The 26345-nt window shown below is 46.7% G+C and overlaps 1 protein-coding gene across 1 annotated transcript; it reads left to right on the forward strand.

Moving 5' to 3' along the window:
* Positions 1-6824: 6824 nt before the first annotated feature.
* LOC617785 (paired immunoglobulin-like type 2 receptor alpha) lies at positions 6825-22024 on the forward strand. Its single transcript, XM_002698137.7, has 6 exons — positions 6825-6973; positions 7283-7672; positions 13580-13774; positions 16767-16797; positions 17799-17848; positions 18278-22024. The coding sequence occupies exons 1-6, from the start codon at positions 6919-6921 to the stop codon at positions 18280-18282; spliced, it is 726 nt and encodes a 241-aa protein (XP_002698183.1). The 5' UTR covers positions 6825-6918; the 3' UTR covers positions 18283-22024.
* The last annotated feature ends 4321 nt before the right edge of the window (positions 22025-26345 follow it).

Below are 26345 nucleotides of genomic sequence, written 5' to 3' on the forward strand. Positions count from 1 at the left end.
GGGCTGCTATTTCCTTCTCCTGGGGATCTTCCTGACTCAGGGATCAAACTTGCATCTCCTGCATAGGCAGGCGGCTTCTTTACCACTGAGCCACCAGCGAACGCTGAGAGACAGGGTGGTGGCCCACGGCCAGTCCAGCAAGTCTGCTCAGGACCTGCAGTCCTGAGGGGGAGGAGGGAGAGCTGTGTGTGGGGCGGGGCGCTACTTCATGGGTCTCTCCCAACGTTCAGACATCATCCCTGGGCTTTGGAGAGGCCTTTCTCTCCCTTGGTCCTTGGTGTTGCTGCCCTCACTCACTCGTCTCTGCAGAAGCAAACTCCCTCGCTGCTCCCCTGGTCTCCTCAGCTGTCGCATGCCTGTGTTGTCTGCAGTTCAGTGTTAACTATTTTCCTCACAATTTCAATTTGCCCTTCAGAGGATCACGCTAGAGCCATTGATCCAGTTTTGTGAACCAGGAATGCAATGAAGCCCAGTCGTAACACTCAGGAGTAGACATGGGGACTTCCCTGGTGGTCCATTGGTTAAGAATCCTCCTGCCAATGCAGGGGACATGGGTTCTATCCCTGGTCTGGGAAGAGCCCACCAGGCGTGAGAGAACTAAGCCTGAGTGCCACAAATACTTAGCCCGCGCTCTAGAGCCCGAGGGCAGCAACTACTGAAACCCGAGCACCTTCGAGTCCAGAGAAGCCAGTGCCATGAGAAGCCTGTGCACTGCAATTAGAGAGCAGCCCCTGCTCGCTGCAACCAGAAAAAGCCCTCATGCAGCAAGGAAGAGCCTGTGCACCCCAACAGAGACACAGAGCAGTCAAATAATAATACTTTCAAAAAGAGACGTGGGAGATAGAGATTGAAGCGATGCATCTACAAGCCAAGGAATGCTGAGGACGCTGGAAGAACCAGCAGCTGGAAGAGGCTGGGAGGCATCCTCCTCCCATATGCTGTTGGGAGGTGTATGGCACTGCTAGCCTTGTGAGTGTGGATTCTGGCCTCCAGAATTGTGACAGAGCAAATTTCTGTTGTCTTAAACCAAAAAACAAATATGAGGACCAGTGACATGCAATAACATGACGTTTTGTGGGCTGAGATGAAACGTATCTGGAGTTCAGGACCTTGACTGAGATCCATTTGCCAATTCAGGCCTTAGAAGCAACTCTCACTCAGCGGTTCAGAATGAGAGTTTACTAAAAAGATATTACAAATAAAGAAGGAGAGGGTGTGAGAGAGGGAAGAAGAAAGGAGGAAGAGGAAGAAAACGGAGGATTTTTATGTTAATCATAATTCATCATAAATTTGAATTACTTGAAATGCACATAAACAAGATCATTTCATGGCTTTTTATCCTAAATTTGTCAACCAACCTGAGGATTGGTGAGGAGACCACATTGACAGGGATGTGCTGGAGCTGATTGTTAAATTTGGGGGAATGTTGCAAGCCAGTTGTTAAAACACAGCCTTATTAAAAATTATATAGTACCTGTACAAAGTGGCTTAATGCCACTTAAATGGTGAAAATGATAAATTTTATGTTAGGTATATTTTACATAATAAAAAAAATCTTAATCAAGAAAAAAATATGAACTTACAGTTAAATGTGTTCATGAGCTAAGTCTTGTCCAACTCTGTGTGACCCCATGGACTGTAGCCCACTGGGCTCCTCTGTCCATGAGATTCTCCAGGCAAGAATACTGGAGTGGGTTGCCATGCCCTCCTCCAGGAGATCTTCCCGACCTAGGGATCAAACCTGTGTCTCTTAAGTCTCCTGCATTGGCAGGCGGGTTCTTTACCACTAGCGCCACCTGGGAAGCCCTACAATTAAATAAATCATATTAGAAATGAGGGACGCTCATCCCTGCCTACTTATTTCATCATATCCCACTACTCTCTGTGCTTTCGAGGTTGCTGTGCTACTTACTGAAGCTGCATGGTGGGAAGGCTGCACGTGGCACACACCGCACATTGCTTCCCGACTCACCTTCAGTGACTTCCCGTTGGTGGCTGTATTACCTGCTTAGGCTGCCAGGGCAAAGTACCACAGACAGGGTGGCTAAAAACGAGACATTGATTTCTACAGTTCTGGAGGGTGGGACCCCAAGATTCCAATGCTCACAAGGCAGGTCTCACTCTGAGGCCTCTTCCCCTTGGTGTGCAGGCGGCCGCCTTCTTGCCATGTGTTTACATGGCCTCTGAGTGTAGGGGCTGCTCTGGGCTCACTTCTGATGAGGACACTGATCCTATGGGGCCGGGGCCCCCTCCTCATGACCTTATTCAACCTCCAGTATTTCTTTAGGGCCCTCATTTCCAAATACACACTGGGGGGTTAGGGGTTCAACATATGAATTTGGGGTGAGGGGGGACACAGTCAGTGCACACAATAGTTAACTTCACTTTGTGGGAGTATTTACACATGGAAACTGTAAAAGCCTACCAATCAGGACACCTCTGAAAACTGTTTGGTGAACACTCACCAGCACACTGCTCTGAGGGGAAGTGCAGACAACAATCCCCTGGTCCCACTCTTGTGATCGTCCTTCACTTCTTCCAGCCCGGAAGCTCAGCAGGTCAGGGGTCAGCCTTTACTCCCCAGTTCTTCGCCCTCTGTTCTCATCTCCTGGAAGCCCAATCAGCATTTGTCAGGTGGATCAGGAGCTGAAACGCATCCTAGTGACGTGAGGAAACCTAGTCACACAAAGATGAACCCTGTGAATGTGGCAGAGGCAGGAACTGCAGATGCAGGCTCTGGAGCCAACTGTGGGGCAGAGGACTTCCCTCCTCCGAGCTTCTGGTTTCTCATCTGCGAAGTGGGGGTGGTAACAGCGCCTCCCTTGGAGGGGCCCAGTGAGGACAGGATGACACAGGGGCTCTGCACACGGCCTGGACAGCTACATGGATCATCACACCGATACCCATCCCTTCAAGATCTCTCCTTCTTTCCATAAACCTTAGGTCAGCACCAACTACCCCACACCCTGTGCTGGGTGACAAGGACCCAAAGCCCCCTGAGCCACTGTCCCATTAGATCCTCAAGCATCTGTGTATGTAGCAGGAAGACAAGACAGAAAAGGGAAGCGTTGGTTGTTAATGCGGCCAGAGGGCTGCTGATCTTTGTCACTGCATGGGGAAGTGGTCGGGAGCATGGGCTCTGGGTTCAGACCCAACACCACACCAACATTCACATGCAATGTGACTTCGGTTGAATCTCATAGTCTCACTTGGGGCCCAAGTTTCTTCCCGCACAAAATGAGGATCAAAATAGACCCTGCCTACCTCCTGGGGTAGGTGGGAGAGTTGAGAGAAGTTGTTCATTTTGATGAACTCTAACTTTTAAATATTTTCTTTTATGGATCATACTTTGGGCACTGAATATAAGAAATCTTTGCCTAACCCAAGATCTCAATGTCTTTCTCCTTTTTTTTTTTTCTTCAGTTGTATAATTTTAGGACTTACATTGATATTATTAAAATAATAATATAAAATATTTTTATATTTTAAAATAAAACCTGGATCTGTTTTAATCAGGTATGCTAAGACAAGCACACAAATAACTGTTATGAAGGAAGCACTTTACATTCACAACTCCTTAAAAATGAGATGCCCATCACTCGAGTCAGTCAGGAAGCAGAGAGAGGAAGGGGGAATCATGGGCAGGAGCCTTTGCTGTAGGTTCTTTGAGAAAGACAGGCAAGGGTGAGCAGGGAGATTTAGGATTGGCTGGTTTGAACAACGTCTGCAGGCTCTGGGGATTAGGGGCTGTCACGGGTAACCTGGCACCTGGCCCTGGAGTGAATAAGGCAGAAGAATATGGGCCTCGTGGAGCATAAGAGCCAAATGGAGGAGGTGGTGGGGAACATGGGCTGTGGACTGGTTGGTTTGCATTTGACGGGTGAGCTCCTGCGCACGTCCATTGATCTTCTAAGAACTGGCAGCCCTGGCAGGGACAGTCTCTCCCTGGTCACTGAGGCCCCAGATGTCAGAGCATCAGGAACACAGTGAATGAGAAAACACAGTCAATGTGAGTACAAGGCTCCCAGCATAAGTGGGAGATGCCATTCCTGCCTGTTTCAACGTTAACTTCGTGGGGCCTGGGTCTCCCTCTGCTTGTTTCATGCTGTGGGTCTTCCCTTCCCAGCTGGACTCTGGGTCCTGGAGGGCTCACTGCACGCCTGCACCCAACCAGGGCAGGACAAGCCTTCTCTGGGCCCCTGCCCCAGGGTAAACAAGAGGAAATAAAGGGTGCTGATGTCAGCAGAGGCCTGCGGACAGTCCGTGGGAGAGAGTAGGGACCACGACCTTGACCCTCCTCTCTCCTCCGTCCCCGTCCTTCTGAGAACCCCTCGTCATCTTTCTGTGCCTCGTGTGTCCTGCCTCACCCGGGCTCGGACCATGCTCACATCCCTCCTGCCTTTGTTTCCCCAGACCCTGAGAAGTGGCCAGCCGAATGGAGCACGATGAATGACCCCCCTATAGCCTGGGCTGTGGGAGGAAGGGGACATGAGGGAAGTTAACTGGTGATTAACAGGGTGATTGATAGGGGAGGGGCAATCTGGGTAAGAGCCAGGTTCACAAGGCAGACAGACCTGAGTGTGGTCCAAGTCCAGCCTGGAGGAAGCAAGAGCCTTCAAGGTGACCTCTTTGTGGATCCTGAAGATGTTTGGGCTGAATTGATAACAGGAATTCATCTTCCCTTCCCCCATAGGAATGGGAGAGTTGGGGACTCTCTATGACATTAAGGTCTGTGCCTCAGTTTCCCCCAGGGATAAAAGGGATATAAGGATGCATCCACCAAAGAATCAAGATTGCCGGGAGAAATATCAATAACCTCAGATATGCAGATGACACCACCCTTATGGCAGAAAGTGAAGAGGAACTAAAAAGCTTCTTGATGAAAGTGAAAGTGGAGAGTGAAAAAGTTGGCTTAAAGCTCAACATTCAGAAAACGAAGATCATGGCATCCGGTCCCATCACTTCATGGGAAATAGATGGGGAAACAGTGGAAACAGTGTCAGACTTTATTTTTTTGAGCTCCAAAATCACTGCAGATGGTGACTGCAGACATGAAATTAAAAAACGCTTACTCCTTGGAAGGAAAGTTATGACCAACCTAGATAGCATATTCAAAAGCAGAAACATTACTTTGCCAACAAAGGCCCATCCAGTCAAGGCTATGGTTTTTCCTGTGGTCATGTATGGATGTGAGAGTTGGACTGTGAAGAAGGCTGAGCGCTGAAGAATTGATGCTTTTGAACTGTGGTGTTGGAGAAGACTCTTGAGAGTCCCTTGGACTGCAAGGAGATCCAACCAGTCCATTCTGAAGAAGATCAGCCCTAGGATTTCTTTGGAAGGAATGATGCTGAAGCTGAAAGTCCAGTACTTTGGCCACCTCATGTGAAGAGCTGACTCATTGGAAAAGACTCTGATGCTGGGAGGGATTGAGGGCAGGAGGAGAAGGGGACGACAGAGGATGAGATGGCTGGATGGCATCACTGACTCGATGGACTTGAGTCTGAGTGAACTCCGGGAGTTTGTGATGGACAGGGAGGCCTGGCAGGCTGCGATTCATGGGGTCGCAAAGAGTCGGACACGACTGAGCGACTGAACTGAACTGAACTGAACCAAAGAATGTCCTAAAGCTGGAAGTGAGAAAATGCATGTTTAGGGCTTGAGTCAGATAAGAGGGTTCCATGGAAGCACAGAATCTGTCCTCTCCCGCCTGGAAACACAGGTACATAGAGATAGCACAGCTGCCTGCCTGGCCATGAGAGAAGTGTGGAAAAAACTACTAGGACTGGGTGAGAGGAACTGAGAAAAGGAGAAAGGAAGTCAAAACCGTGTCTTCCCACCACCATGGTCCATTCAGTATGCAATGCCAAGTGCATCGTGGAGGTGGTGAGTGGAGCCTCCTTCACAGGCAGCCCTGGGGTCACCAAGATCACCAGCCCCCAGTCTCTCACCCCACCCACCACCAGTCACAGCTGGCAATGTCTCCCTCAGAGATGATCCCAGGGACTGTCGTCAGGATGACCCATGACTGCTCTGACCTTCCTCCCCTTTGTCCAGGGAAGGCCCTGGATGAGCCAGGGACTCACAGCTGCAGATAGATTCCTTAGGAGTGTTATTAACGACAGCCTCCTGGGAGTCACCTCCCAGAGCTCTGCTCTCAGAAGGTGAGACCCAGAGATTCTGAGGTGGGACCAGGAGGAAGCTTCCAGAGGGAGCAGACGGTTCTGTGGGCTCAGCAGGACTGGAGCTCAAGTGCTGGTCCCACTCTGGGAGTCCTGGCCGTGGGCCTTGGTTCTGCCTGAAGACTGAGAGAGGGAGTCACGGCAGGGAGCTCCTGCCTGGAGGGAGAGGGGCCCAGAGCGGGCTGCTGCCCCCGTGTCTGAGGGGGGCTGAGCTTGACCACCAGCGGCTCCCCCCTGCTCCTCCCTGTGGGGCTGCAGCTGGGCAGGGACTCGGCCCCCATCTCTCCCTAAAGGAGCCTCAGCTGGTCCTGCTGCTGTCCCTTCCCTCGGAAGGAGAGAGACACTCAGAGAAGCAGAGACAAGGAGAGACACAGAGGCTGACTGCCAGGGAGATGTGAGGGCGGGGAGGCAGGAGCTGAGCAGGGAGGAGGCCCAGCAGGCGCAGGTCAGGACCAGCCCCTCAGCGTGAAGACGGGGGCGGGGAGCCCCAGATCATGGCTCCCTTTGCACTGACCACAGGGAGGCCCTTTTGCAATAAAGGAAAAGAAGAAGCCAGGTTGATAAAGGAAGTGCCCATCACTGTCAGGGTGGGCGGGTTTGGGGAAGGCCCCTACCTCCTCTGTCCTCTGAAGGAGCCTAGTCCTCACTCCTGGTGCTGAGACTCCCAGGGGCCCCCCAAGGCCTCCTGTCTGGCCTTGAGGGCTCTGCCTGTCTTCTCACCCGGGAGGAGGGCAAGGCCATGGGGCTGCCCCTGCTGCTGCCCCTGCTGCTGCTGCTGGCGTCTCTGCAGGCTGGTGAGTGGCCGGAACTGTCCTGCTCTGCCAGGGACCCCAGGGAGGAGCTGTGGCTGGGTGTGTGTAGAAGGGTCCCCTGGGGTAGCTGGCCAGGCCTCCCACCCCCAACAAATAAAGGGCGGGTCCCACAGTGCTGGGTCCCCCAACCCCTCACCCTCCTGCCTGCCCCAAGCCTGGAGAGGGTATCACGCAGGCCAGAGGGCCAGTCCTACCCCGTCGCACGTCCCCCTGCAGGTGAGGGTGCCCGATGGTGGGGTCACCTTCTGTGTCTCTCCTGGTGGCTTCAGAGTCTCTCCCTCCCTCCTCTAGGTCACCGGGCACAAAGAAATTCACAGCAACACCATGAGATGAAGCAACCAAGGGATCTCTCAGCCCCTGAGGGTGGCTCCATCCTCATCCCCTTCTCCTTCTCTCACCCCTGGGAATTAGCCAAGGATCCCAACATGAGAATATCCTGGAGATGGAAACACTACCATGGGGAGTTCATCTACAACATGACCCCTCTGTTCACCCACAAGAATTTCAAGAACCGGCTCATCCTGAACTGGGCAGAGCCTGAGAAGAACGGCTCCCTCTGGATCTCAAACCTGCGGAGGGAGGACGAGTCTGTGTACTTCTGCCGGGTGCAGTTGGACACACTGAGAGATGGCAAGAAGGAGTGGCAGTCCATCGAGGGGACCAAACTCACCATCACCCCCCGTGAGTCCAGCTGTCCTGCCTGAGGCTCTTGGAGGCCACTGGTGCCTCAGCCCTAGATGTGGCTTAGGCCCCTCCTTCTGACTCTTCTCTCAAACTCCTCTCCCTTCTCCCCTCTCCTCCCCAGGGCTCTGCCAACTTTACCCTTTTCACCTTAATCTTCCCCAACCCTGGACCACCTCCCTTGCCCATCTCCCTCTCTGCCCTCCAGATCCAGCCCCTCCCCTACCCCAGATCCTGCACCCTCTGTGCTCCCAGCTGTCCTCCCTTCCTGCTCCAAGCTGGGCTCCACCCAGCCCCCTGACCTCACCCCACGTCCTCCAGGTGACTTGACATCCTCAGGGTGTGGCTCCTCCCCTTTGTCCTGAGTCCTGTGTGGAGCCTCAGCTGCCCCATGTCTGTCCCCCCAGCCATGAGCTCAGCCCACACACACAGCAGGTGCCGAGGGGCCCCGTGCCCCATCACCTTTTCCCATCTCCCCTTCCTTCTCTGCTCTGAACCCCAGAACATCAGTTCAACCATCCTTCCCTCGGTTTATCTCTCCTCGCTTTCCTTCTCTTTCTCCCTTCTTCCATCCCCTTTACCTCCTTCCCTCTCTTACCACCACCCCCCCATGTGGTTCCAGTCACCCTGTCCCTGTGTCCACCCTGACCGTGCCCCTCTGTCCTGGTCATGACGAGGCAGCAGTCCCAGCAGCTCCCCTGACTGTGCCCTGCATCCCGGCGGGACACCTTGGCAGCATCGCCCCAGCTGACCTTCCCCATGACCCTATGTAACAGTTGGTCCTGCTGTCGTCCTCGGACAGCAAACACCTGCCCCGTCACTCCTGGTGCAGGCGGGGTTTGACCCCAGTTTAATCCCAGAACCTCTTCTCTAAACCATGAGCCTCTCAACCTCACCTACTGACCTGTCATCTCGTTGTCCTGAGTATTTTTAACCTAACAATGGATGTGTTGCATTAACAGATCTCCCTCTGTCACTCAGTGGGCTGTCGGAACTTGAACCTCAATTTATTTAACCTCAATTTATTTGTCTCCAGAGCAACGGGGGTGGGGTCCTCTCTGACAGTCACAGGCAGTAAGGGGGTTGTTGTCTATAACTTTTTAGAAAACTAGTGATTGACTAAGATAGTTTGCTTTAATAATCACTTGTGCTGGAAATTCTAAACAGTGTCCACCAGGGATGATGGCTCTGGCCTGGGAAGGGCACTCTCTCAGACTCCTCCCTTGGAAAACGACTGCCCCTTCTTGACCACTATGCTGATTTCAAAGCAAACAGATAGTGACTCAGAATCTGAATTCACTGAGACAGCCTTGAATTAATATTTCCTGTGTCTTCTCCATATTTCCTTAAATGACCTTTTCTGAGAGGTTTTTGGCCTCCTTAGATCCCTCTTCTTCCTTTTCTAATTCCCTAACTTCCTCTCCATTCTTTGTTTTTATTATTAGTGTGTAACATTATCTTTTGAATGTTTACTTTTTATAATTTAAGTTGTGAAAGTAAAGCATACGTTTTGACCAAGATGGAGAGTTATATGCACATATTTATCTCCACTCCCTCTCAAAATCTAATGAATGACAGCGAAGGGAGTTTTTAAGACAAAAACCAGCAACAACAAAAAATTTGTGATCTAGGAGGACAAAAACAAAATTGGGAAGCTGGAAATAGATGTATGTAACTCACTCAGGAGATCACAGGAGTTAAACCCTAAGCTAGCAATGGGGACAACCAGGAGGAAAGCAATTCATGCTACAAACCCCCTTAAAGGGTCATAAATGTGAACCCCTAATATCCCTGCTGGGAAAGATTGAAAGCAGGAGGAGAAGGGGATGACAGAGGATGAGATGGTTGGATGGCATCACCGACTTGATGGACATGAGTTTGAGTAAGCTCCGGGAGTTGCTGATGGACAGGGAAGCTTGGCGTGCTGCAGTCCATGGGATTGCCAAGTGTCGGACACGACTGAGCAACTGAGCTGAACTGAATATCCCTGAAGGAGGGTATGAAGCAGTCCAGATTATGATGGCAGATTAGCATAACGTTTATGTTTTTGTTGCTGTCCAGTAACTTAGAGGAGTCTGACTCTTTTCAACCTCATGGACTGTAGCTAGCCAGAGCGAGCTCCGCCCGTGGCAAAGGTTACGAGGAAGGAGGCTTGGCATACGCAAAGGCGGGATCAAGCCTCAGGAGTTCCCCTGGAAATTCTCGAGCATCTACCCCCCCAAACCAGAGTCTGCCTACTTTCTGCTTTGTGCTTTCACCTACACCTCTGACTTTACGGGGGGCTGTCCCCCACTACCTCTCTCTGAAAAAAGAGTTAGCTTACAGCTCCAGTTAATAATTCCTGGGTGTGACAGTGTTTCAACCTACAAACTCCTTTGGAAGTCCTCTAGCCTGCCTGAATAGGTTTTTCCGGCCACATGTGATTGTTCAGAGCCTCCCAACTGTGAGAGGCATGAGATGTTCTAAACTGTCTAAATACAGATTCTTTGAGCAGTTAAAAGATTGATTAGAAATTGTATTGGTGAAGGGATTTTCACTTGTTGGGCCAATGTTTGCTGCTAAGTTTCCATATCCTTTACCTGCTGTGTCCCTGGCAGTGTATTGATTAATATAATTGGTGTAAGTAGTAGCTTTAATGTTTGTAACCTGGGACCCTTGAGTTAATTCTTTTTCTTGTTATAGCCCACCACACCTTTGCTCTGTAGGAATGCAACTTTATCTAATGCTTTTGGAGGGTGGCTCCTGACCAATCACCTTTAGAGAAAAGTAAGTTTTCTGAAGAAAGGGTCTTAAAATGTTAACAGGCCTCCGGGCCAGAAGATGATGCAAATCACCTAAGCTTTTGCATATGATAAGTTTGCTGGAAGAAAGCCTGGCTTGCTGCAGGACTCTACCCCTTCCCCCATTATCCTCTATGCATAACTTAAGGTATTAAAAACTACTTTGGAAAATGAAGTGCGGGCCTTGTTCACCGAAACTTGGTCTCCCCATGTCGTTCTTTCTCTCACCTTCTGGCTGAATTATTCAGCCTTTTTTCTCCACTGAATTTCCTCACTGAGCTATCCTTATTTCAGCCTCTTTTCTCCACTGAATTTCCTCACTGAGCTATCCTTATTCTATTACTCTTTATATCCTTAATTAAAGTTTAATTAAGCAGTTGTTTCCTGATCTTCGCCGACGCCGTCCCTGCTTCGAATTCCCTGGATCCACCGGGGCTGGACCCCGGCACTCCACTCTTCTCCCATAGTTTGCTCAGATTCATGTCCATTGAGTCACTCATGCTATCTAGCCATTTTATCCTCTGCCACCCCTATCTCCTCCCGCCTTCAATCTTTCCCAGCACCAGGGTCTTTTCCAGTGAGTTGGCTCTTTGCATCAGGTGAGGGGCCCAAAGTATTTGGAGCTTCAACTTAAGCATCAGTCCTTACAATGAATATTCAGGCTTAATTTCCTTTAGGACTGACTGGCTTGATCTCCTTGCAGTCCAAGGGACTCTCAAGAGTCTTCTCCAACACCATAGTTCAAAAGTGTCAATTGTTCACTGCTCAGCCTACTTTATGATCCAGCTCTCACATCTGTACACGACTACTGGAAAAATCATAGCTTTGACCATACAGACCTTTGCAGCAAAGTGACATCTCTGCTTTTTAATATGCTATCTAGGTTTGTCATAGCTATCCTTCCAAGGAGCAAGGAAGGAAATTTCACTTCATGGCTGCAGTCACCATCCACAGTGATTTTGGAGCCCAGGAAAATAAAATCTATCACTGCTCTCATTTTTTCTCCTTTTGTTTGCCATGAAGTGATGGGACCAGATGCCATGATCTTAGATTTTTTAATATTGAGTTTCAAGCCAGCTTTTTCATTCTTGTCTTTCATTCATCCTCATTGCTGCTGCTACTGCTGCTAAGTCGCCCCAGCCATGTCCGACTCTGTGCGACCCCATAGACGGCAGCCCACCAAGCTCCCCTGTCCCTGGGATTCTCCAGGCAAGAACACTGGAGTGGGTTGCCATTTCCCTCTCCAATGCATGAAAGTGAAAAGTGAAAGTGAAGTCGCTCAGTCGCGTCCGACCCGCAGCTACCCCATGGACTGCAGCCCTCCAGGCGCTGCACTTAATGCCATTAGAGTGATAGTATCTGCATATCTGAGGTTGTTGATATTTCTCCCAGCGATCTTGATTCCAGCTTGTGCTTCATCCAGCCCGGCATTTCATATGATGTACTCTGCATATAAGTTAAATAAGGAGGGTAACACTACATAGCCTTGTCGTGCTCCTTTCCAATTTTTCCAAACCAGTCAATTTGTTCCATGTCAGGTTCTAACTGTTCCTCCTAGACCCGCACACAGGTTTCTGAGAGACAGGTAAGGTGACCTGGAACTCCCATCTCTATAAGAATTTTCCACAGTTAGTTGTGATCCACACAGTCAAAGGCTTTAGTTAGTCAATGAACCTGAAGAAGCTGTTTTTCTGGAACTCCCTTGCTTTCTCCATGATCTTCCTCCTCAAAACCCAGCTTGTACATCTGGAAGTTCTGGAATTAGAATTGCATCATTTTTCTATGTTCTGGAACCTTCTGTCTGGGAATTATTCACTCCTTGAATTTTCACAAGAATTTAGCCATTAAACCTTCTGAGCTGAATTCTCTACAAAAGGTAGTTCTTTAAAACTGTCCTCAATTTCTTCTTTGTCTGCCCATTAAAGTTTACTACTTTTTAATTCTTTTCAATTTTTGTCTTAGAAAATCAGCCATTTCACAGAGCTTTGTAGATTTCTCAATGATTTTCTCAATGCATGTATGATTTCAATACTCTTTTGACACTGTTAGATTTATGAGTCTTATCTTCTTTCTGGTTTGTTTTTCTCTAAGTGCCTCCTGCATTTTTCATTCCTTCTGCTGTTCTATTTCCTTAAATATGTATCCAGTATAGGTTTTCATTACTTTCAAACTACAAGTGTCCTTAGAGCTGCCTCCTCACTATTTTCGTTACTCGTTTCTTGGATACTAATCTTTCATTCATTTAAAGCATCTTCACATTTAAAATAATGAAAGTGTATAGAAGCTTTAGTTTTGTAGGGTTTTAACTTGCATTCCTATCACTGATATTATCTGATATGTTAGTAAAATTAAATAATATTTAAATTTGAAAATCTTAGTTGAGGGATGGTATTTACACTTTTATTATTAATTTCTAATAAGAGTGGACATGAATTTGGTCCACACTAACTGGAAGACTTCACTGGAACTTGGGATTTTCTTCCCTTTAGTGGGGTATTAAGTAATTTTTAAATTGTCTATTAAAAGAGGTACAATCTGTCTGTAGGACTTAGAAATTAAGTTAACCTTAGAAATGCATTCCAGTATACATTAGGTACAGACAAATACTGTTTGATTCCACTTACAGGAGGTCCCTAGAACAGTCATATTCACAGAATCAGAAAGAAGACTGCTGGGGCAGGGGCTGGGGGGAAGGGGAATTGGGGGACAGAGCTTCAGTTTATGAAGGTGAAAAATTCAGGAGATGGATGGAGGTGAGACTTGTACAATAGTGTGAATGTACTTAATGCCACTGAACTATACAGTTAAATATGGTTAAAATAGTAATTTTCATGTTATGTGTCTTTTACCACAATAAATAATTTTTTATCCTGTGATTTAGTTCACCTATGAGTAGGTGGTAAAATGAGGTTCTGAGGTCATAGCACTGATCAGTGGTAGAGTCAGGATTTTAAAGATGTGAAGAGGATTCAGAGCTTCCATTGTCACCTCTTGTTACTCAGCTCCCTGTGGGAGAGCTTCAGAGACCTGCTCCCCACTCCCCCCTTTCCCCAAACTAAGGAACAAGATGTGACAGCTTCACCCAGATACCTCCAGCCCTTTAGTGAAGAATTTGCATATTTTTCAGGCAGCAAGACAACCACCTGGGGTCCTGCCACCACCACCACCAGAGCTGGCCTCAGGGGCTCAGAGGGCAAAAAGAGTTCCAAGTTGTGGTCCCTGACCATGGAAGCTATAGTCGGGTTGGTGCTGGCCAGCGTTGTGTTGCTCAAGATCCCAATCATGGGACTGACTGTGTACCTCGGGTGGAAGAGAAGCAAAGGTAAGTGGTCCGGGACCCCTAACCTCTCCCCAAGATTCCCAGCTCGGTGTTTCTCAGAACCTACTGCACGAGATGACCAGGGGTGCTCAGTTAAAATGCAAGTTCCTGCTGGACCTGGGGTCTGAGCTTGGGAATCTGAATTTTTAGTGACCTCCTCAGGTGGCATTCATGTGCTATCAAATTTGGGACCTACCGTGTCTGTGTGCATGGAGGGAGAGGCCAGATCCTGGAAAAGTTTAAGAGAGAAAACCAGTATGACTTGGTGATTGCATTGGTGTGAGGGTGAAGGAGTGGGAATAAGTCCCATGTTTCCAACTTGGGCAAACGAGGCCATGGTGAGATCACCAAGTAAATTAGGGAGCAGAGGAGGTCAAGGACCATGATTGGGAGAGAATGATTCTTGAGTTTGGGATGGTTTGTGTTTGTTTGGCATCTGAGTAGAGATGCCCATCAGAAATTTGGATGTATGTATTTACAGATGAAAGAGACCACAGGGCAAGAGGCATTAACTATTTATGCCACAACAAACTCCAAAACTGATTTGAAATATTTTTTTTAATTTGCAATATGGGGACTTCCCTAGTGGTCCAGTGGTTAAGAATCAGCCTTGCAATGCCGGGGATGCAGGTTTGATCCCTGGTGGCAGAACTAAGATCCCAAATGCTGCAGAGCAGCTAAGCCTGCATGCCAGAATTACTGAAGCCCATGCACTGCTAGACAGTCAGTGCATCACAGGGAAGATCATGCATGACAAACACAGGTCCCTTTTGTTGCAACAAGACATGGCATAGCAAAATAAGTACATAAATAATTTTTAAAATTTGTAGTGAGTGATGAGCCCTGTCAGATTGTAAAGCTCAGAGATTGAAAAGCACAGAATTGGGCATGCCTGCAGCCAAATCCTGCTTCACACTCTGGCCTGGTAAACTCTGGCACACTAATACTACTGCTGTGAGCCTGAACTTACTGATCGGTAAAATGGGAATGAAAACAGTACTTCCCTGGTGTTGTCATGACAAACAAAAGGCATTTAGAATAGATCCTGCTGCAGAGTAAGCACTATATGAGCATGAGCACTTATAATTAAGCTACAACAATTAAAATTATGTAATTCTGGATTATATAGGTAAACAAATGGAATAAAAGTGAAAAATCAGAATCAAGCAGGGTAAACACAGATCCAAATATATGCAGGAATTTAGTAGGTTAAAAGGAAGCATTTCTAATCAAGGAGGAAGAATGAGTATTTCTGGAGTCACAGCTGAGAAAGAATAATATTAGCTCCCTGCCTTATAATTTGCACCAAAATTGAAGATATAAATGAGGAAAAATTAACCCTAGTGCTAGTAGAAAGCAGGTGAAACTATTTTACAACCATGGGTTGAAGATGACTGGACTAAGTATGACAAAATATCCAAAGTCATAAATAAAAATATTTATAAATTCAACTACATACAAATTGGTTTTTTAATTCTGCAGAGTGAAAACCATAGTGGTTGTCTCCTGAGAGTGAGGATGAGGGTCAGAGATGAAGAGAAAATGTGACATAGTCACTGTGGAAATGCAAAATGGTATTTGAGGATCAACTCAGATGAGAAACCACAAATGGGTAGAAACATCATTGCACATAGTTATGTCTTCCCCCAGCAGTATTCAAGCATGCAGGTTTAGAAACATTTAGGAATTACTGGTTAGAATTTGCATACAACTGTTAGCACCAAAATCCAGAAGGAATGGTTAAGTTAAATAACACAGAGCTTACTTTTTCCCCCTCATATAAAAGAATGTGGAGCCAGAGAGCAGAAGCTGCCATCCATAAGCACGGAGATTCCTACCTTTCTGTTCACTGTTCTGCATTTTGGCTTCTCTCCTGAAGGCCACCTCATGGTTCATTATGGCTGCTAGAATTCCAGCCATTATTTCTGAATCCAATCAGGATGAAAGAACAAAAAGACTATTCCCCAGCTGTCTGTCCTCCTTTTAAAGAGCCTTTGTCAAGTCCTACCCACAACTTCCCCTTATGTCTTATTGGTGATATTTAAAAAATGTTTTACTTAAATGATGGTTGCTGTCGTTTTTTGTGGGGGTGGGGGGAGGATGTTCTTCGTTGTGGCCCGCAGGCTTTCTCCTTGTGGCACTCGGGCTTAGGTGCCCTGTGCAGCTTGTGGGATTTGTTACCTGCACCCCACCCCACCCCACCCCCACCACCCAGGGATTGAACCTGTGTCCCTTGCATTGGAAGACAGATTCTTAACCACTGGACTACTTGGGAAGTCCCTTATATGTTAGATTTAGTTATAGATCCTACATCTGTCTGTTGGGGGGCACCCAGCCACTCTAGATATAATCAAGTTTCTGTAACTGAACAAGGAAGAGTGGATATGGGGCAACAAACAGTATCCCCTGCCTCAGGGAGCATCCATGATTGGAGACGTGTCAACAAATGTGGCAGAAGCACAGGGCGACCCAGGGGATCAGGGAGCCCATGGGAGGGCACAGGTGGAGAGGAGAGGGCTCAGCAGGGGGCTTGGGTAACCTGAGAGAGAGTGGATCATCAGGACAAGAGTGCAGTGAGGTCACGTACAGGTACAGAGGGATGATGACTGAAGACAGCCAGAAAGATAGCTGAGCATAAAAATACTAGTGTTTGCTCTGTCAGAGTTCCCAGTTGCAGTGATTAAAAAGAAAGAGGAAAGAAAATGAGTCCAGGATTTGGCTGAGTGGACCTGAGGTAGCCTGAATTGGGGGGAGGTCAAGACCACCGTGTCAGAGGGTGACAGGGCTCTGGGTGCGGGAAGAGCTGCTCTCCTGACTGGTGTGGAAGACAAGGCAGCACAGGTGCAGGCAGCCTCGGGGTGCCACTGGGGAGGAGGAGGTCAGCTCTGAGTCCTGAGCCCTTCCCAGGGAGGTTTCAGCTGGGATGGGGCAGATAAGCAGGGAGGAGACAGGCCTCCGTGGATGGCACAGTGACTCGCTGTTGGTCCTCCTACAGGTGTGCAGACTGAAGCCAGGACCCCAGCCAGGTGAGCGCTTGTCCTCCAGTATGGGTGGGGGGGAGGTGGGGAGTGCTATTTTATGAGCAAGAAGTTTCCTCCCAAGCGCAGCACCAGGGAGCCTTTCACGGGCCTCCCCTCCTGGACCTCCATCCACATCCCCCCAAGTCCCCAAAGGCCAGGCTCTTCACTTTCTGAGGCTCCCGATCCTTAAACAGTCAGAGCCATGCCCCAGCACTTTCTCTGACTCTACCCCAGAACATCTCCCTTTGTCTGTCTCTGGCACCCGCCTTTCCTCCTTCCATCCTCAGGTCTCAGCCTTTCCCTCTGTTCATCCTGGTTTGTCTTCCCCTTGAACACCATCCTTCCAGAACACACCAGCCTCCTCCATGCTCTGTCCCCTTTCTTGCTCCTCCTTTGCCCTGTGACTCGGGGCCTCTGGCTGCTCCGCCCTGTCTCTCCTTAGAGCAGCTTCCCTCCGGCCCCCAGCCTGGCTCCCTCTCTTCTGGCCCCGGCTCCTCTTCCTTTCCTCTCACCCTCCTCACCACCCACCGCTTTCCTTTCTCATCCTCTCTGCCACGTCCAGGCTTTTCCTTCTCACAGCCCTTTCCTCCTTTCTCGCCTTCCTGACTCTTGACAGTGTCCTCCTGGGACCCCTCCCCGGATGGCGTCTCCTCGGGAGTCTCCCAGGGGACCAGAGAGAAGCTCCCTGGTTCTCACGCTCCAGTTTGGACACAGGCGCTGCCACAGAGGACAGGCACCCCCTCCTGCTTCTCCTCCCTGCTCCCCTCAATAAAGCTGCTTCTCTACAAGAGTGCACCCCAGTCAGCTCTCAGGGACGGGGCTACACTGCAAATGGCCCCTCATCCCCATCCAGACAGCCTCCGTCTGAGAGCCTCAAACCTCTGCCTTCATCTCCGAGTGTGACCAGGCAGGTCACAGAGCCCCCAGTGAGAGGAGCAGCCCGAGGCAGGTGGTAGCTCTTTTCTGCCCAGACTCTGACACATCACTGCCCTCCTGTTCCCACTCAGAGAGTCCTTCAAACACATGGAAGAGAATTATGAGAACATCGGGAATAAAGGTAAGCCCTGCAGCCATCATCCCCGCTCTCACCTGGGTCTTCCTTCTCCTCCCCACACCCCCTCCCCCCACAGGTGTCCTTAGCATCCTCCTCTCTCCCCTGCCTCACCCACCCTCCCCTGAGACCCTGGTCCTGATCTAGAGATGACCTCACTGCTGGAGCCCCTGCCCGTTTCTCTACCCTGGCTGCCTGGTCACCTGACTCCAGTACACCTTGTTTTTTTCTAAGACAACATATAAAACCAGAGCACAACAATGACATAAGCAGCTCCGGTTAGGGCCTGAAAGCATGAGAGGGAAGTTGGAGGAGGTGGGGTGGATGGACAGAGGGACTGTGGTGTCAGTAGGGGATCAGCTGTGGGATCGTGGCTCTGAGATGGGACCCCTTCCCCTCTGCTGTCTCACCCCCTCCCACTTCTTTCTCCCCCAGGATGACGCTGGAGTCCTCCATGCCTCCCTCACCCTCTTCAGCTTGACCTCACCAACTCAGCAGCGCCTCCCCTCCCCCCTCCCCACTGGGAACCGCCGGAAGAGACCCTATACTCTGTCTTAAAGACCTAAGGAGTAGGGCTGAGTGAGGACCTCCTTTGAGTCAGCTGCGCACAGGGATCTCAATTCCTCATAATCACCCCGGCCAGACACAGACAGCTCAGAGACCTGCAGGTGCTGAAAGTCACCAAGGACCTGAGAGTCACACAGCTCCCTGCCCCAATTTCCTCTTCAACTTTCCAGCCTTTCACCACAAAAATAAAAGGACCTGTACAATTTGCCTGAACACATCTAAGGAGAAAGCTGATGTCACCTTCAACTTCTGTCCTTCCAGAAAGTGATAAAATGAACCATAATAGCTCAACTGGAATTCCATCACCTCCACTAGCTTTGTTCGTAGTGATGCTTTCTAAGGCCCATTTGACTTCACATTCCAGGATGTCTGGCTCTAGGTGAGTGATCACACCATCGTGATTATCTGGGTCGTGAAGCTCTTTTTTATACAGTTCTGTGTATTCTCGCCACCTCTTCTTAGTATCTTCTGCTTCTGTTAGATCCATACCATTTCTGTCCTTTATCGAGCCCATCTTTGCATGAAATGTCCCCTTGGTATCTCTAATTTTCTTGAGATCTCTAGTCTTTCCCATTCTGTTGTTTTCCTCTATTTCTTTGCATTGATCGCTGAGGAAGACTTTCTTATCTCTCTTTGCTATTCTTTGGAACTCTGCATTCAGATGCTTTCTCCTTTGCTTTTTGCTTCTCTTCTTTTCACAGCTATTTGTAAGGCCTCCCCAGACAGCCATTTTGCTTTTTTGCATTTCTTTTCCATGGGGATGGTCTTGATCCCTGTCTCCTGTACAATGTCATGAACCTCCGTCCATAGTTCATCAGGCACTCTATCAGATCTAGTCCCTTAAATCTATTTCTCACTTCCACTGTATAATCATAAGGGATTTTATTTAGGTCATACCTGAATGGTCTAGTGGTTTTCCCTACTTTTTCAATTTAAGTCTGAATTTGGCAATGAGTTCATGATCTGAGCCACAGTCAGCTCACGGTCTTGTTTTTGCTGACTGTATAGAGCTTCTCCATCTTCGGCTGCAAAGAATATAATCAATCTGATTTCGGTGTTGACCATCAGGTGATGTCCATGTGTAGAGTCTTCTCTTGTGTTGTTGGAAGAGGGTGTTTGCTATGACCAGTGCGTTCTCTTGGCAAAACTCTATTAGCCTTTGCCCTGCTTCATTCCGTACTCCAAGGCCAAATTTTCCTGTTACTCCAGGTGTTTCTTGACTTCCTACTTTTGCATTCCAGTCCCCTATAATGAAAAGGACATCTTTTTGGGGTGTTAGTTCTAAAAGGTCTTGTAGGTCTTCATAGAACCGTTTAACTTCAGCTTCTTCAGTTTTACTGGTTGGGGCATAGGCTTGGATTACTGTGCTATTGAATGGTTTGCATTGGAAACAAAGATCATTCTGTCGTTTTTGATATTGCATCCAAGTACTGCATTTCAGACTGTTTTGTTGACCATGATGGCTACTCCATTTATTCTAAGGGATTCCTGCCTAGAGTAGTAGATATAATGGTCATCTGAGTTAAATTCACCCATTCCAGTCCATTTTAGATCGCTGATTCCTAGAATGTCAGCGTTCACTCTTGCCATCTCCTGTTTGACCACTTCCAATTTGCCTTGATTCATGGACCTGACATTCCAGGTTCCTATGCAATATTGCTCTTTACAGCATTGGACCTTGCTTCTATCACCAGTCACATCCACAGCTGGGTATTGTTTTTGCTTTGGCTCCATCCCTTCATTCTTTCTGGAGTTATTTCTCCACTGATCTCCAGTAGCATATTGGGCACCTACTGACTTGGGGAGTTCCTCTTTCAGTATCCTATCATTTTGCCTTTTCATACTGTTCATGGGGTTCTCAAGGCAAGAATACTGAAGTGGTTTGCCATTCCCTTCTCCAGTGAACCACATTCCGTCAGATCTCTCCACCATGACCCGCCCATCTTCGGTTGCCCCACGGGCATGGCTTAGTTTCCTTGAGTTAGACAAGGCTGTGGTCCGTGTGATCAGATTGGCTAGTTTTCTGTGATTATGGTTTCAGTGTGTCTGCCCTCTGATGCCCTCTCGCAACACCTACCATCTTACTTGGGTTTCTCTTACCTTGGACAATGGGTATCTCCTCATGGCACTCAATATGCCAGCAAATTTGGAAAACTCAGCAGTGGCCACAGGACTGGAAAAGGTCAGTTTTCATTCCAATCCCAAAGAAAGGCAATGCCAAAGAATGCTCAAACTACCGCACAATTGCACTCATCTCACATGCTAGTAAAGTAATGCTCAAAATTCTCCAAGCCAGGCTTCAGCAATACGTGAACCGTGAACTTCCAGATGTTCAAGCTGGTTTTAGAAAAGGCAGAGGAACCAGAGATCAAATTGCCAACATTCGCTGGATCATTGAAAATGCAAGAGAGTTTCAGAAAAACATCTATTTCTGCTTTATTGACTATGCCAAAGCCCTTGACTGTGTGGATCAAAATAAACTGTGGAAAATTCTGAAAGAGATGGGAATACCAGACCACCTGACCTGCCTCTTGAGAAATCTATATGCAGGTCAGGAAGCAACAGTTAGAACTGGACGTGGAACAACAGACTGATTCCAAATAGGAAAAGGAGTACATCAAGGCTGTATATTGTCAACCTGCTTATTTAACTTCTATGCAGAGTACATCATGAGAAATGCTGGGTTGGAAGAAGCACAAGCTGGAATCAAGATTGCTGGGAGAAATATCAATAACCTCAGATATGCAGATGACACCACCTTTATGGCAGAAAGTGAAGAGGAACTAAAAAGCCTCTTGATGAAAGTGAAAGAGAAGAGTGAAAAAGTTGGCTTAAAGCTTAACATTCAGAAAACGAAGATCATGGCATCTGGTCCCATCACTTCATGGGAAATAGATGGGGAAACAGTGGAAACAGTGTCAGACTTTGTTTTTTTAAGCTCCAAAATCACTGCAGATGTTGATTGCAGCCATGAAATTAAAAGACGCTTACTCCTTGGAAGGAAAGTTATGACCAACCTAGATAACATATTCAAAAGCAGAGACATTAATTTGCCAACAAAGGTCCGTCTAGTCAAGGCTATGGTTTTTCCAGTGGTCATGTATGGATGTGAGAGTTGGACTGTGAAGAAGGCTGAGCGCCGAAGAATTGATGCTTTTGAACTGTGGTGTTGGAGAAGACTCTTGAGAGTCCCTTGGACTGCAAGGAGATCCAACCAGTACTTCCTAAAGGATCAGTCCTGGGTGTTCTTTGGAAGGACTGATGCTAAAGCTGAAACTCCAGTCCTTTGGCCACCTCATGCGAAGAGTTGACTCATTGGAAAAGACCCTGATGCTGGGAGGGACTGGGGGCAGGAGGAGAAGGGGACGACAGAGGATGAGATGGCTGGGTGGCATCACTGACTCGACGGACATGAGTTTGAGTGAACTCCGGGAGTTGGTGATGGACAGGGAGGCCTGGCGTGCTGTGATTCATGGGGTTGCAAAGAGTCGGACACGACTGAGCGACTGAACTGAACTGAACTGAATAGATAGCTCACACCCAGATCCCTCCCCTAGTACTTCTGTTTAGTGACTGCCTCAGGCCAGAGATAAATAAATCCCCAAACACTGGTAATCAGTCTGGAACTCAAGGTCTGTCCCCCTAATCTAACCCTTCTGCTTTTCTTAGGATAATAACTAGGATGCGTCGTGTTCATGCTTTTTGTGCATCACCTCATTTCAGCATCATCAGCCACTCTATATGGCACTGGATATACCATCTGAGACAGGATAAGAATCAGAATGGTCACAGCGCTTTTCCCAAGGCCATGTTGCTAGTAAGTGGCTAAGGCAGGATGTGAACTCAGACCTGCCCTCTCGATGTCCTTCTCCCAGGACTCAGGTGTCATCGCCTTCCCAGATCCCTATACTGACAGATCTTCCACCAGAAGGACCATGTGCCCAGTGACATGGAGAAGCAGAGAAAAAAGCCAAAGCTGAGCAAGTGGTTAGAGATGAACCAAACCACAGTAACTAATAACCTGGTTTACTAATATATAAGCTGCACAACTCTAACTTTAGGCAAGTAACCTCACAGCCAATGAACAATCCCATCAATAGACTACTTCATCCAACAAATGAGAATACACATTTTTTCCCATGGTCACATAGAACATTCACCAAGATATACCACATTCTGGGTCACAAAATTCATCCAAATAAATTTAAAAGGTTAGAAATCATGCAGTGTCTGTTCTCAGACTGCAATGGAATTAAACTAGAAGTTTCAGTAATGGAAAGATAACTGGACAATCCAAAATACATGTAGATTAAACAGCATGCTTCTTAATTCATGTAGATCAAAGAAGAAATCGCAAGATAAATTTTAAAATATTTTTAATTAAATAAAAGTGAAAGGACAACTTGTCAAAATTATCAGATGGAACAAAAGTAGTGCTTAGAAGGAAATTCATGGCACTGAATATGTTTATTAGAAAAGAAGAAAGATATAAAATCCATAATCTAAGATTCATTAGGAATCAGGAAATTTGACTGAACTGAATTTCCTAAGATTCAATCTTAGGAAACTAGAAAAAGAAGGGTAATTTAATTCAAAGTAAACAGAAGAAAAGAATGATAAGTATTAGAGCAGAAATGAATGAAATCAAATATAGAAAATCAATACAGAAAATAAACAAAACCAAAAGATCAATAAAATTGACAAGACTCTAGGCAGACTACTAAGAAAAAATTAAGAAAAAGGAAATTACTAAAAATTACTAATATCAGAAGTAAAAGAGTGGATATCACTACAGATCACATAGACATTAAAAGGATAATAAAGGAAACTCTATCTCCACAAATTCGTTAACCTAAATGAAATAGACCAATTCCTTGAAATACACAATCTGCCAAAACTCCAATAAGAAAAAAATAGACAATCTGAATAGGCCTATATCTATTAAAGAAATTGACTTGACAATTAGTTACCTTCCAAAACAGAAAACACCAAGTCCAGATGGGTTCACTGGTAAATTCTTACCAAACATTTAAGTAAGGAATTATGTCAATTTTCTACAATCTTTTTCAGAGGATAGAAGCAGAGAAAATATTCCCTAACTTGTTCTATGAGAGCAGCATTTCCTAAATACCAAAATAGACAAAGACGTTACAAGAAAACTACAGGCTTCATGAACAGACTTGCATCTGACCAAATCCCACACCCATTCATGATTTAAAATAAAGCCTCTAAGTAAACTAGAAACAGAATGAAACTTTCTCATTGTGATAAAGAATATCTACCAAAAAACTAAAACCTAACATTATACTTGGGCTTCCCTGATGGCTCAGCAGTAAAGAATTCACAGGAGATGTGAGTTTGATCTCCTGGAGAAGGAAATGACAACCCACTCCAGTATTCTTGCCTGGGACATCCCATGGACAGAGAAACCTGGTGGGCTATAGTCCATGCGATCACAAAAGAGCTGGACATGACTCAGCAACCAACCAACAACAACAACAACATCATACTTAATGGAGAGAAACTTGAATCTTTCCCACCAAGATCAGGTACAAGGCAAGGATGTCCCCTCTCACCACTCTGTTTCCACACCGTGAAATAGAAGTCCTTGATAAGGCAATACGGTAAGAGAAGGAAATAAAGGTTTTCAGATTGGGAAGGATGACAAAACTGTCTTTGCTTGCACATGACATGATTATCTATGTAGAAAATCTGAAAGACTTGACAAAACAAACATAAAAATCCTAGAACTAATAAATGACTGTAGCAAGGTTACAAGTTATACATTTAACATAAAGTCAATTGCTTTCTTATATACTAACAGTGAAAAAACAGAATTTAGAAAAAAAACAAAAACATTATCACTGACACTAGCAACCCCCAAAATGAAATACTTAGGTATAAATCTAACAGCATATATACAAGAGCTTTATGAGAAAAATTACAAAACTCTGATGAAGTCAAAGAAATAAATAAATGGAGAAATATTTTGTGTTCATGGACAGGAAGAATCAATGTTGCCAATATGTCAGTTCTTCCCAACTTGTTCTACAGATTCAATGCAACCAATCAAAATCCAAGGAAGTTACTTTATGCTGCTGCTGCTGCTGCTAAGTCGCTTCAGTCGTGTCCGACTCCGTGCGACCCCACAGACAGCAGCCCACCAGGCTCCACCATCCCTGGGATTCTCCAGGCAAGAACACTGGAGTGGGTTGCCACTGCCTTCTCCATTGTGTGAAAGTGAAAAGTGAAAGTGAAGTCGCTCAGTCGTGTCCGACTCCTAGCGACTCCATGGACTGCAGCCTACCAGGCTCCTCCATCCATGGGATTTTCTAGGCAAGAGTACTGGAGTGGCTTGCCATTGCCTTATCCGAAAGTTACTTTATAGACATTGACAAACTTACTCTAAAGTTTATGTGACACAGACAACAGACTTGTGGACACAGTGAGGGAAAAAGAGGGTGGGGCAAACTGAGAGAGTAGCACTGAAACATACACATTACCATCTGTAAATCAGGTAACTAGTGGGAAGTTGCTATGTAATGCAGGGATTTCAATCCAGTGCTCTGTGACAACCTAGAGGGATGGGATGGGGTGGAGGGTAGGAGGGAGATTCCAGAGGGAGGAGACATATGTACACTTATGGCTGATTCATATTGTATGGTAGAAACCAACATACATTGTAAAGCAATTATCCTCCAATTAAAACTTAAAAAAATAAATGAAGCTTATATGGAGAGGCAAAAGACCCAGAATAACCAACAATACTGAAGGAGAAGAACAAAGCTGGAGGACTGACCCTACCCATCTTCAAGATATATACTAATGAAGATGGTGTGGCATTGGCGAGAGAACTGACAAGCAGATCAATGGAACAGAATGGAGAACCCAGAAATAGATCCCCATAAATACAGTCTGATCTTTGACAAAGGAGCAAAGGAAATACAATGGAGCAAAGATAGTTTCTTCAACAAATAGCGCTGGAACAACTGGACAGTCTCAGAAAAAAAAAAAAGACTCTAGACACAGATCTTACATTTTCTACAAAAATTAACTCAGAATGGATTATACCTAAATGTAAAATTCCTAGAAGGTAACTAGGAAAAAATCTGACTATTTTGGGTATGAAAAGTGAAAGAGTTAGTTACTCAGTCATGTCTGACTCTTTGCAACCCCATGGACTGTAGCCCGCCAGGCTCCTTTGTCCTTGGAATTTTCCAGGCAGAAATACTGGGGTGGGGAGCCATTCCCTCTTCCAAGGGATCTTCCTGACCCATGGATCAAACCCAGGTCTCTCTTTACTGTCTGAGCTACCAGGGAAGCCCACTTCAAGTATGGTGAATTCTTTTTAAACACTATCAAAGACATGATCCATGAAAGAAATAATTGATAAGCTGGAGTTCATTAAAATTAAAAACTTCTGAGTGGTTCAGTGGTAAAGAATCTGCCTGCCAATACAGGAGACACAGGTTCGATCCCTGGTCTGGGAAGATCCTACAGGTCTCAGAGCAACTAAGCCCGTGCACAACTACTGAGTCTGTGTTCTAGAGCCCACGAGTTGAAACTACTGAGCTCTACTACTACTACTACTACTGCCACAACTACTGAAACCCACACACTCTAGAGCTCATGCTCTGCACACGAGAAGCCACCTCAATGAGAAGCCCATGCGCTGCAAGTAGAGAGTAGCCCCTGCTTGCTGCAACTAGAGAAAATGCCCGCACAGCAATGAAAACTCAGCACAATAAAAAAGAAATCAAAATTATTTTTTAAAGATTAAAAACTTCTGTTCTGCACAACATAATGACAAGGAAATTATTAACAGAAAATAAGTCACAGACTGGGGTAAATATTTGCAAAAGACATATCCTGTAAAGCAACTTTTATTGAAAGTATATGAAGAACTCGTAATTCAACAATAAGAAAAACAATCCAG

Source organism: Bos taurus, chromosome 25, assembly GCF_002263795.3.
Source record: "Bos taurus isolate L1 Dominette 01449 registration number 42190680 breed Hereford chromosome 25, ARS-UCD2.0, whole genome shotgun sequence".
Lineage (NCBI taxonomy): Eukaryota > Metazoa > Chordata > Mammalia > Artiodactyla > Bovidae > Bos > Bos taurus.

Coding starts and splice junctions, on each gene's coding strand:
- LOC617785 (XM_002698137.7), top strand. CDS start 6,919: ATGGGGCTGCCCCTGCTGCTGCCCCTGCTGCTGCTGCTGGCGTCTCTG. Junction 7,673..13,579: donor CAAACTCACCATCACCCCCC/GTGAGTCCAGCT, acceptor CATATTTTTCAG/GCAGCAAGACAACCACCTGG. Junction 16,798..17,798: donor GAAGCCAGGACCCCAGCCAG/GTGAGCGCTTGT, acceptor GTTCCCACTCAG/AGAGTCCTTCAAACACATGG.